At 45.7% G+C, this 13,192-nt stretch overlaps 1 protein-coding gene across 2 annotated transcripts in view; it reads left to right on the plus strand.

Annotated features, from left to right (window-relative positions):
• The window catches only part of LOC137380212 (cadherin EGF LAG seven-pass G-type receptor 3-like), a 305,811-nt gene that overhangs the window by 102,714 nt on the left and 189,905 nt on the right, over nt 1-13,192 (plus strand). For both annotated transcript variants that reach the window (XM_068052016.1, XM_068052015.1), the window contains exons 4-5: nt 6,725-6,840; nt 7,802-7,890. In XM_068052016.1, coding sequence (XP_067908117.1) covers nt 6,725-6,840; nt 7,802-7,890 — 205 coding nt within the window. The remainder of the gene's footprint in view (nt 1-6,724; nt 6,841-7,801; nt 7,891-13,192) is intronic.

Here is a 13,192-nt window from a genome sequence, read left to right on the forward strand (position 1 = left end):
AGTACTGGTACCAGTGTCCCACAAACTTAAACCCACTTCTCTCACACCAGTCTTGGAGTCATTTCACTAATCTTATGTGCCCTCTGCCAATTGGCATTAAAGGCCTGCTCGGGTCTGCAAAAAAAATCCGACCCGAGCCCAACAGAACCACATCCGGCCCGAGTCCTTCCATTTTTTCCAGCACCCGACCCGACCATCAGTTAACTGACCTTATGTTTTTCACTTTGTTGCTGATCTGCACAAGCTTAAAATAACTGTAACAAAACCACCTTTCTAGTCCAAAAATTAAATTAACTTTGGAGCCACTTACCTGCGATAGAGCGTTTCTGACCCGGCCCGACCCGAGCCCAAATGCCGGTCCCGGAAGTGCGACCCTACCCGAACCCGACACATGTCGTCAGGTCCCGTCGGGTAGCAGGTCTTTAATTGGCATGTGGCTCAGGTAATAATCCAGAGATCAGATGAGATGCATCCAAGGATACTAAGGGAAGTGAGAGTGGAAATTGTGGAGGCACTGGCCATAATTTTCCATTCTTCCTTAGACTCAGGGGTAGAGGCAGAGGACTGAAGAATTGCAAATGTTACACCTTTGTTCAAAAAAGTGTGTAACAATAAGCCCAGCAAATACAGGCTTTGGTGGTGAGGAAGCTTCTAGAAACGATAATTCGGGACTAAATTAATAGTTACAGGGACAAATCTAGGTTAATTAAGGAAAGCCAGCACAGATTTATGAAGGGCAAATTGTGTTTAACTAAATTGCCGGAGTTTTTTGATGAGGTAACAAAGAGGATTTATGAGGGAAATGCTGTTGATGTGGTGTATATGGACTTCCAAAAAGCATTTGTTAAGTCAACACAACAGACTTGTGAGCAAAGTTACAGCTCATGGAATAAAAGGCACAGTAGCAACATGAATATGAAATTGGCTGAGTGACAGGAAACGGAAAGTAGTGGTTAATGGATGTTTTTTGGACTGGAGGAAATTTGTAGTGGAGTTCCCCAGAGGTCGGTGTTAGGGCCGTTGCCCTTCCTGATATATATTAATGACCTAGACTTTGATGTACAGGGCGCAATTTCAGAATTTGCAGATGATACAAAACTTGGAAACATTGTGAACAGTGAGGAGGATGGTGTAGAACTTCAAAAGGACATAGACAGGTTGATGGAATGGGCGGACAAGTGGCAGATGAATTTTAATGATATATATTAATGATTTGGACTTCAATGTGGGCGGCATGATTGGGGAATTTGCTGATGACACAAAAATTGGTCATGTAGTTGATAGTGAAGAGGATAACTGTAGACTCCAGAATGATGAAGCGCAATGCCAAGCAGTGTGAGTGATGGCGGCGGACAAGGCCCTTGTGAGTTGTATCACACACTACACCCCCTTTTCCTCCGAGGATGTTTTACTGGAGTTGTGTTGTTGAGTGTTTCGAAACTCTGTCTGCTAGAGCTGGAGGAGATTATAGAGATAGTGAGGCGTGAGGGTATGGAGAGATTTGAAAGCAAGGATGAGGATTTTAAAATTGAGGTGCTATTTAACTGGGAGCCTGTGTAGGCCAGTGAGCACAGTGGTGATGGGTGAACAGGACTTGGTTCGAGTAAGGACACAGGCAGCAGAGTTTTGGATGATCGAAAGTTTATAGAGGGTAGAATGTGTGATGCTGGCCAGGAATGTGTTAGAATAGTCAAGTTGAGAGGTAACAAATACATGAATGTAAGTTTCAGAGGCAGATGAGCTGAGACAGTGGTGAAGTCTGGCGATGTTACTGAGGTGGAACTAGGCAGTCTGAGTGATGGTGCTGATATGCAGTTGGAAGCTCATCTTGGGATCAAATATGATACCAAGGTTATGAATGGTCTGGTTTAGCCTCAGATAGTTGCCAGGGAGAAGGATAAAGTTGGTGCCTAGGGAGTGAAGTTCGTGGCAGGAACTGAAGACTTCCCAATCTTTAATTGGAGGAAATTTCTGTTCATCCAGTACTGGATGTCAGACAGTCAGGATGGTGTGTGACTTGGAGGGGAACTTTGAGGTGATGGTGTTCACATACACCTGCTACCCTGATCCTTCTAGATGCTGGAAGTTGAGGGTTTGGGAGGTTCTTTTCAAAGTTCTGGTCCAATTGTACATACATAAAATCACCCTCCTCTCCTCCCTCCCTCTCTTTTTTCTCCTCTCCCTCCTTCCTCCTATAGAGGGCAGAGTCTTGTGTAGGTCCAGACTGGTTGGCAGGTTCCCTTCCCTGAAGGACATTAGTGAACCAATTGGGGTTGTACATCAATCCAGCAGCTTTCATGGTCACTTTTTCCTATTGCCAGTCCCATGAATTACCAGATTCATTCAGCTCCATTTCACAACCTGCCTTTGTGTTTTTGTGGCTTTTCTCACAGACATTTTTTCCATTTTCAAGCAATTTGACAGGGTTTTAGAAGAGGAGGATTTGCAGTTGTGAAATGCAAAGCAAACATTTGATCGGGTTCTGAAGGACTTGCCCAATATATCGTAACCCAGATATCACTGGATTTTGAACATGGAAGGAAAAAGCACTGATCACAGTGGGGAGAAACTGTACATGTGTTCTGTGTGTGGAAGAGGTTTCAGCCGATTATCGGGCCTGTCGAAACACAAGTGCAGTCACATGGGAAGAAACTATGTAAATATGGGAACTGTGGAAAGGATTGAATTATCCATTTGAGCTGGAAACCCATCCATGCAGTCACACGGAAGACTGGAGGATAGCAAATGTTGTTCCCTTGTTCAAGAAGGGGAGTAGAGACAGCCCTGGTAATTATAGACCTGTGAGCCTTACTTCGGTTGTGGGTAAAATGTTGGAAAGGTTATAAGAGATAGGATTTATAATCATCTTGAAAAGAATAAGTTCATTAGCGATAGTCAGCACGGTTTTGTGAAGGGTAGGTCGTGCCTCACAAACCTTATTGAGTTTTTCGAGAAGGTGACCAAACAGGTGGATGAGGGTAAAGCCGTGGATGTGGTGTATATGGATTTCAGTAAGGCGTTTGATAAGGTTCCCCACGGTAGGCTATTGCAGAAAATACGGAAGCATGGGATTGAAGGTGATTTAGAGCTTTGGATCAGAAATTGGCGAGCTGAAAGAAGACAGAGGGTGGTGGTTGATGGCAAATGTTCATCCTGGAGTTTAGTTACTAGTGGTGTACCGCAAGGATCTGTTTTGGGGCCACTGCTGTTTGTCATTTTTATAAATGACCTGGATGAGGGTGTTGAAGGGTGGGTTAGTAAATTTGCAGATGACACGAAGGTCGGTGGAGTTGTGGATAGTGCCGAAGGATGTTGTAGGTTACAGAGGGACATAGGCTGCAGAGCTGGGCTGAGAGATGGAAAATGGAGTTTAATGCGGAAAAGTGTGAGGTGATTCACTTTGGAAGGAGTAACAAGAATGCAGAGTACTGGGCTAATGGGAAGATTCTTGGTAGTGTAGATGAGCAGAGAGATCTTGGTGTCCAGGTACATAAATCCCTGAAAGTTGCCACCCAGGTTAATAGGGCTGTTAAGAAGGCATATGGTGTGTTAGCTTTTCTTAGTAGGGTGATCAAGTTTCGGAGCCACGAGGTCATGCTGCAGCTGTACAAAACTCTGGTGCGGCCGCACCTGGAGTATTGCGTGCAGTTCTAGTCACTGCATTATAGGAAGGATGTGGAATCTTTGGAGAGGGTGCAGAGGAGATTTACTAGGATGTTGCCTGGTATGGAGGGAAGGTCGTACGAGGAAAGGCTGAGGGACTTGAGGTTGTTTTCGTTAGAGAGAAGGAGGAGGAGAGGTGACTTAATAGAGACATATAAGATAATCAGAGGGTTAGATAGGGTGGATAGTGAGAGTCTATTTCCCCGGATGGTGATGACAAACACGAGGGGACCTAGCTTTAAGTTGAGGGGTGATAGATATAGGACAGATGTCAGAGGTAGTTTCTTTACTTAGATACTAGTAGGGGCGTGGAACGCCCTGCCTGCAACAGTAGTAGACTCGCCAACTTTAAGGGCATTTAAGTGGTCATTGGATAGACATATGGATGAAAATGGAATAGTGTAGGTCAGATGGTTTCACAGGTCGGCGCAACATCGAGGGCCGAAGGGCCTGTACTGCGCTGTAATGTTCTATGTTCTATGTTCTATATCAATGGTTTGGTTGAGTGGGCAGAAAAGTGACAAATGGAATTCAATCCAGAGAAGTGCGAGGTAATGCATTTGGGGAGGGCAACCAAAGCAAGGGAATACACAATGACAGGGAGGATATTGAGAGGGGTAGAAGAAATGAGAGACCTTGGAGTGCATGTCCACAGGTCCCTGAAGGTGGCAGGACAGGTAGATAGAGTGGTGAAGAATGTACATGGAATGCTTTCCTTTATCGGCCAAGGTATAGAATATAAAAGCAGGGATGTAATGCTGGAACTGTATAAAATGCTGGTTAGACCAAAGCTGGAGTACTATGTACAGTTATGGTCACCACATTACAGGAAGGACATAATTGCTCTGGAGAGAGTACAGAGGAGATTTACAAGAATGTTGCCAGGGCTTGAAAGTTACAGCTATGAGAAAAGATTTGATTGGCTAGGGTTGTTTTCCTTAAAACAGAGGAGGCTGAGGGGTGAATTAATTGAGGTGTACAAAATTATGAGGGGCTTAGATAGACAGGAAGGATGCCTTTCCCCTAACAGAGAGGTCAATTACCAGGGGGCACAGATTTAAGGTGATTGGTAGAAGGATTAGAGGGGACATGAGGAAAAACATTTTCACCCAGAGGATGGTCGGTGTCTGGAATTCACTGCCAGGAACAGTGGTGGAGGCAGAAACCCTCAAATCATTTAAAAGGTACCTGGACATGCACCTGAAGTGCCTTACCCTGCAAGGCTATGGACCAGGTACTGGAAGGTGGGATTAGATTGGGCGGCTAGTTTTTTGGCTGGCGCAGACACAGTGGGCTGAATGACTTCTTTCTGTGCTGTAATTTTTTATGGTTCTATGGTTCTAGATGTGTGAAGTGATTCATTTTGAGTATTGCTGAAAATAGAGACATTTTGCCGAAGCTTTTCATCTTGCACTCATCAGGACATTTCACAAGAATACCAATGTAAGGGGAATTAACAAATTTATACTGTCAGAGAAGAGAGTGCTGATTGGTTGGCAAATGGACTCTGATTGGTAGAGGCGTTGCCATGGAGAATGCACCAGTTTATAGTGACTGACAGTTAATGCCAAGCTTTGTTTAAAATTTAAACCAGGCAGCTTTACTCTAATTGGTCAAGGCATTGCCCTGAGGACTGAACCAGTGAATGGCAGTCAGTTATTTTGTTTAGCTGAAACAGGCACAATGTGTGTACATGTTCTTTCTGTCTGCAAAGAATAGGGCCCTGTGTATTAATATACTTCCAGTGCGTGCAATATTGGTAGGAAGTATGCAGAGATACAATATTAAAAAAGGCTACAATTCCAAAGTGGGTGCAGGAGCAGAGGGACCTGGGTGTATTTGAGTATAAATCATTGAAGATTGCAGGACAAGTTGAGAGTGTGGTTAATAAAACATGCAGTATCCTAGGCTTTATTAATAGGGGCATAGAGTACAAACGCATGCAAGTTATGTTAAACTTGTATAGAACACTGGTTTGGCCTCAACTGGAATATTGCATCCAGTTCTGGGTGCCACGCTTTAGGAAAAATGTGAAGGCATTAGAGAGAATTCAGAAAAGATGCACGAAAATGGTTCCGAGGATGAGGAACTTCAGTTACCTAGATAAATTGGAGAAGTTGGGACTATTTTCCTTGGAGAAGAGAAGGTTGAGGGGCGATTTGTTCAAGGTATTCAAAGTCATGAGGGGTCTGGACAGAGCAGATAGGGACAAACTGTTCCCATTGGTGGGAGGATCAGGGACAAGAGGGCACAGATTTAAGGTAATTGGCAAAAGAAGTAATGGCGACATGAGGAAAAACGTTTCCCGCAGCGAGTGGTTGGGATCTGGAATGCACTGCCTGAGAGTGTGGTAGAAGCAGGTTCAATTGAGGCATTTAAGAGATTGTTATCTGTAAAGGAAGAATGTGCAGGGCTACGGGGAGAAGCTGGGGGCGTGGCACTAGGTAAATTGCTCCTTTGGAGAGACAGCACAGACACGGTGGGCCGAATGGCCTCCTTCTTTGCTTTAACAATTCTGTGATTCTGTGCCCCCAGAGCTTTAGCCTGTGCCTCTGGCTTATATAGTCCAGTAACATTACCACTTTGCCACTGTCCCCCATATTTGAACTCATGTCCACAGAGGAGATTGGTGACGAGTGATACCTATGTCTGGAAGATTACCTGTAGCTGTGTAGAGTGCAGGATACACCAGAGTGGGCTTCACAATAAAATGAATCCCAATATTATTAGCCATGAATTAAAGCTTTATTCATGCAGCCTTTGTCAGTTTGTCTGTATCAGGCTCTCGGTATCATTTATACTCAACTGAGAGATTTTGCATTCATTTCACTTTATAGGTCAGTGATGAAATGCCTGGATGTGACGCCTGTGGACCTGTCAGAGTGAGACCATTAGTTCAGTGTTGTGATTGTCTGTCAGTAAGGATTACAGTTCAGGGAGAGCTCGTAGCAGAATTTTAGTGACAGACCAGAGTCACATGCTCCCTGCCCAAGATGTTGTGGAAGACAGTCCCAGAAATATAAATACATTTCATTACTGAATCTATTGTCTGTACTTTCAGGTTCGCTACACAAGAAAATAATGGTCTGCTGTTCTACAACGGGCGATTTAATGAAAAACATGATTTTATTGCAGTGGAAATCATTGATGGACAGGTCCAGTTGAAGTACTCAACAGGTTTGTACAAAACAGATTTATGCATTAAAGATTCCATTCAATTACATCAGTACCTGATCTGGAAATAGATTCCCATTATTTATTGAGTTATGTCCAGTCAATTCAATGGGATCTCATAGAATTCCATATCCATTATGTGGACTGCCAGGTTAAACTACTATTACAATTCTTTGCTACCTATTTGAATTTGTAAACCATAATATTATGCCATGGTGCAGTCAGTTACTCCTAGTACATACCTGATCCAGGAATGTACTTCCAGTGATGCATTCCTTTCCATTTCTCCCCATTACAAAGATGTCAAATGGACAAAACCAGTTCACACTCAGTCCAGTTGTACGGCATTCGAATGGGACAAGCAATTCCCAATCTTTACAATTCCAGTAAACCAATTCGCTCCTCCATTATATTGAATTCTAATGGATCTAACCACTTTCCATTGTATAGCGCTCTTGATCCAAGCATAGAATTTAAATACAAATAGAATTTTAATTTCAATGAAGAGCTGAATAAATATAGCCAACCTATTGTCAAGTTTCATCAGATGTTTGTGATATCTGACGGATGCAGTGTTGTATGCATATTCAGAGAGTTCTTTCTCTGCTGTTTAAATAGGCACATTTGATGCAAGCAAGTTACAGTGATGTGAAACACATTTTCTGCACTCACATTTGTTTTTCTGCTGAGTTGCAAGAGATGTGGAACAAATGTTCTGACCTTATGTGAATAGTCCAAATAGTTTCAATCTGTTGCAGATCTCATTTTTAAAGCTACGCTAGAATATTTATCACTCATAGTTTGGAGGCTGGGAAACCATGTCCCACAGACTCTTGATGACTTTTTTGATGACTTTTGCCCAACATTAAAATAAATATTGCAGTTGAATTGTGAAAGATTACAACTATTCACTTAAAAAAAAAGCATCTTTAAAGTCTGCTTGTTGGGATGTTCTTTTTTGCAGGAGAGTCAATGACATTGGTTACCCCGTATCTTCCTGGAGGTGTCAGTGATGGGCAGTGGCACACAATACAGGTGCAATACTACAACAAGGTAATAAGTTAATTCCAATTCTGTATTTCTGTGTTTTCTTTTAAATTTTGAAATTTTATACTCTGTTTTCTAAGCAGCTAACCTGTTGACAGAACATCGACTGTGTGTAAACCTATGTTTTTTCCCACAAAAATATACTTTATTCATAACACTCTGTAAAAAAAAAACATTACCAAACAGTTCCAAGTTGACATTCCAGAAAGTGCAAGATAAATAGTTTTCTTCAATATAGAACATGAGTTGCCTCACAACCCTTCCATTCCATTTTACTTGCAATGTACATTTGCATTACACAGCAGAACCATATTTTGGTGCATAGAGCCCAAGGAGTTTTACACAGGTTGCAGCCCCTCGGTTCGCTAAGGTGGGAGGACCTTACACAGTGGTCTTTCCCCATTGAGCCTTTGCGGCGGCCGCCCCAAGCTTTAGTGCGTCCCTCAGCATGTAGTCCTAGACCTTGGAATGTGCCAGTTTGCAACACCAGGTCGTGGACAACTCTGCACTGGAAGACCAGCAAGTTTCGGGCAAACCAAAGAGCGTCTTTCACTGAATTGATGGTCCTCCAGCTGCAGTTGATGTTTATCTCGGTGTACATCCCTGGGGACAGACCGTAGAGCCATTACAGAGCTGCTCGGGATGAATCTCGACAAAAAACACTTGCTTTGCAAAAGCACATCCCAGAAGGAGGTGGGCAACAATCTCTTTCCCACCACAGCCACCTCGAGGGCAGTGTGCGGAGGTGGTGAGATTCGGGGCATGCAGGAAGGATCTGACGGGGAGAGCCCTTCTCACCACCAGCCAAGCTACGCCTTGGTGCTTGTTTGAAAGTTCTGGTGATGAGGCATTCCGCCAAATGACTTTGGCAGTCTGCTCGGGGAGCCATCTGACAGGATCCACCATGACCCTTTCCCGTAGGGCCTTGAGGACGTTCCGTGCAGACCACTGCCTGATTGATTGGTGTGGTCAAAGGTGTTTTTCTGCACATACTTTTCCACGAAGAATAGCTGGTATGGCACAGTCCAACTGGATGGAGCATTCCGCGGCAAAGTGGCCAGACCCATCCTTTGCAACACTGGGGACAGATAGAACCTCAGCACATAGTGACACTTGGCGGTTGCGTACTGGGGTTCTACACACAGCTTGATGCAGCCACACACAAAGGTGGCCATCAGGATGAGGGCGACGTTGGATATGTTTTTTCCCCCTTTATCTAGAGGTTTGAACATCATGTCCCTCCGGACACAGTCCAGTTTGGATCTCCAAATAAAGCGGTAGATGGCTCGGGTGACTGCTACGGCGCAGGAGTGGGGTATAGGCCAGACCTGCGCCATATACAGCAACAACGTGAGCGCCTCGCAACTGATGACCAGGTTCTTACCCGCAATGGAGAGAGAACGCTGCTCCCACATGCTCAGTTTATGGTGCACCATGGCCACTCGCTTCTTCCAGGTTTTGGCGCACGCCCTGGCCCCTGCAAACAATATCCCCAGCACCTTCAGGTAGTCTGATGGTGACAGGGACAAAGGATCGGTCAGCCCAGTTCCCAAAGAACATGGCCTCACTCTTACCGTGATTTACTTTGGCTCCCGAGGCCAGTTTGAACTGGTCGCAGATGCTCATCAGTCTGCGAACGGACAGCGGATCCGAGCAGAAGACAGCGACGTTGTCCATGTACAAGGAGGCTTTGACCTGAGTGCCACTGCTGCCTGGGATTGTCACCCCTCTTATACCCACATCTTTCCTAATGGACTCAGCAAAAGGTTCGATACAGCAAACAAACAAGACAGGGGTGGGAGAACAGCACTGTCTGACTCCAGATTTGATTGGGAAACTTTCTGATTCCCACCCATTGATTGAGACTGCACTACTGATAGTTGTGTAGAGCAGTTTGATCCAATTGCGGAGTCCCTCCCCAAACCCCATTTCGGAGAGGACATTCATCATGTATGTGTGCGATATCCTGTCAAAAGCCTTCTCCTGGTCCAAGCTGATGAGGCAGGTGTCCACCCCCGTCCCATTCATAGGCAATCCTATTCCTGAGTAGCGCGAGACTATCAGAGATCTTCCTGCTGGGTATAGTACAGGTATGATCAGGGTGAATCACCAACTCCAGAGCAGACTTGACCCGACTGCCGATGACTTTGGACAGAATCTTGTAATCTACATTAAGCAGTGAGATGGGTTGCCAATTTCTGATTTCTGCCCTCTTGTAGATGAGGGTGATGATGCCTTTCCCTATGGATTCTGACATGCTGCCAGTCAGAACATACTCTCGTACACTTCCAGCAGGTCTGGGCCAATCCAGTCACACACAGTTGAATACATCTCAACTTGTAAGCTGTCGCTTCCGGGAGCTTTACTCGTCTCGAAGGACCTGACAGCCTTTGTCAGCTCATCCGGAGTTAGTGATCTATCCATACTGTTCCACGTGCTGTCATCTGCGACCTCCATGATAGATGACAAGAAGGACTGGGAGGCCGTGCTGTCCGTAGGCTTCATGTCATACAGCCCGGCATAAAAGGATTTGCTGATCCTTAGTATGTCAGACTGTGATGACATTACCGAGCCATCCTCTTCTTTCGGGATCACAGAGCTCTCTCTGTGTACCATTTGGAAGAAGAAACGTGAGCACATTTCATCCTGCTCAACGGAGCGGACTCTGAACCGGAAGATGATCTTGGAGGCCTCTGTGGTGAAGAGCGAGGCCTGCTGGCTCTTCACCTCTTGGAGATCCTCCTTCACCTCGACCCCCATCAACTGCAGCCGGAGCAGATTCTGCATTCTTTTCTGGAGTCGGGACATTTCTCTCTGTCTCTCTCTCGTTCTCTGAACACCTTTAAGGATAAAGAACCTCTTGCTGCTCACCTTGATCACTTCCCACCAGTGCACCAGAGACTCAAAAAAGGTTTCACGGTTCTCCAACCTTTGTAATCCCTTTGGAGTTCCTCAGTGTTTTCTGGGGTCAGCAGTGTTACATTCAGTTTCCATGTCCCCCTGCCAACCCGCTGGTTGTCCTGTAGGTGACAGTCGACCAGTAGGAGGCAGTGGTCAGAGAAGAACACCAGCTTGATGTCGGTGGATCTGACCGTGAAAGCACGGGACACAAACAGGAAGTTAATCCTGGAACGAGCAAACACGTCTGGTCTTGACCAGGTGTATCTATGCTGCACTCCGTCTGCAGGTTTGCTGAAGACGTTGTGCAGCTTGGCATCTTTTACTGTTTCCATTAAGAATATGGACGTAGCGTCCAGTTTGCTGTTGTCACTGCCGGATCGTCCAGCTGCATCAATGAAGTAGAAGTCACTGCCTAGAATGACCGGCCTGGACGTCGCCAGCAGCAGTGGGATGTGCTGGAGGACAGTCAGCCACTCCCTGCATTGAACTGGGGTGTACACGTTGATCAACTGGAGCGGAGCATTGTTGTACATTACATCTGCTACGAGGAGGCGACCGCCCACCACCTCCTTAACCTCAGAGACGGTGAAGTTGCCTCCCCGCAGCAGAATACCCAGGCCAGCAGAACGGGAATTATTTCCCCTGACCAGATCGATGGCCTGTGGGACCACCATCGCGACAATTGCCTATGAGTGCTGAGGTGTGGTATCCCACACTCCTACAGAAACAGTAGGTCAGTTTTGACTATGGCGAGGTAACCCAAGGTCGAAACACATTGCATGGTGGATTTAACACTACGCACGTTAATAGAAGCAATCTTTATACCCATTTAAAACTGGATGATGCTTACCACACCAGTTGTCCTTATTAGTCCCAGTCCTTGGGTATGTTCCTGCATCCCCATAGTGTACACAAGCTGTTGCACATGCTTTGGGCTCAGAAAACCCTTCTGGTCACTCACGGGGGATTTGTTCCACTGGGGTGACATTGGTGGTGGGGGGGTTCTTGTAGGCAGCAAGATTTGGACTGTCCTTTGCTGGTGGTGTCTTTCCCCTCTGTTCTTCCTCAAGGATGTTACTGCTCCCGGCTTCCCGGAGCTGGAGTGCGCTGGACGCTTCGCTGACCTTGGTCTCCCGGAGCTGGGGTGCGCTGGGCATCTCACTGGGTTCAGCGCTTTGGGGTTGGAACGCGCTGGGCCCATCGCTGCTTCCAGTGCCATGGAGCTGGGGGGCCTGCTCTTCCAGCTCCAAGCATTCTGCCGCTTCTTTTGCATGTGCTGTCTTTCTGGCCCTTCCTCATCCGATGAGGAGCAGCTGCCATAGTATGTCTCAGACAGTAGTCTCCTCTTGCCACTGGTTTGGGTGGTGAACTGTTCCTTTTTTCTGGGGCTCCTTCTTTGTGGTTTTCCTTTTGACCAGTTGCCATTCATCCGATTGTCCCACTGCCTCCTCCTCTGTTAGTTGAGGAGGAGATTCTGGGCACAGGGTAGGTGTTGGGTCACTGGTTGCAGCTGTTTCTCCTTTCCTCTCCTTCTCAGATGGATTTTCCCCATTGCGGGGAGGGTTGCTGGTCTCCTTTGCAGCACGAGGCATGTTCACCGTTCCTTCCCCCAGTCTTTCCTGTGACCTTGCTGCATGTGCGTAACTGAGGCAGCGCTTGGGGCAGGTCTTGTAGAGGTAAACCTATACTAAAAAGTTTGCAAGACCAGCTTGCGCGGAGTCACTTCCTAGATTTCCTTCCCTGCATTCCTTGGAGAAGTCCTTAGCAGCAGCCTGTTCTAGGTAGTGTGGCTGAGAGTGGAATTCTACTGCTTTGCCTAATAATATGGAGAAATAAATGCAACAGAGAAAATAAAGGGAATGGAGGAAAATTAATGCGGTGATTGCAGAAATTGTCAATAAACTAGTAAGAGGCTATGTTCATTACCCATTTAAATGTTCATTAAACGTTCTCCTTTTTAAAATCCAGTCTGTCAGAAAATTCTGTTTCTGGATTATCTCCAGCATAGTAAGCACAGCAATTGGATAAATATAAATGATTGCGAGTCCCAGAATTTTGTGTTTCAATCAGCTTCCGCCATCAAAATTGCACCACCCCCGTCCCCACCCCCCTATCTATTTTTCTTGGCTTTGTGCCTGGACTACAAGAATACATTACCTCAGTACAAAGAATCTCCTGCAGATTAAAACTGGAAATAAAATTACTATACATCTTGAGAGGGTATTTAATGTTTAAGGTGCTGCATACATTTCACTTTTGTACCTTGTTGCAGAATGGTTTCAAGCACCTGACATTGACTGAATTAGGGCAGTGACAGCCCTTACTATAAACTGGAGGGAGTAGTGGTGGCATTCTGTTCCATGTCCTTGTCACCCAAATTCTGCTGCTGAATGGTTCAGTTCTTCTT

The sequence above is a fragment of the Heterodontus francisci genome, chromosome 19 (assembly GCF_036365525.1).
Source record: "Heterodontus francisci isolate sHetFra1 chromosome 19, sHetFra1.hap1, whole genome shotgun sequence".
NCBI lineage: Eukaryota > Metazoa > Chordata > Chondrichthyes > Heterodontiformes > Heterodontidae > Heterodontus > Heterodontus francisci.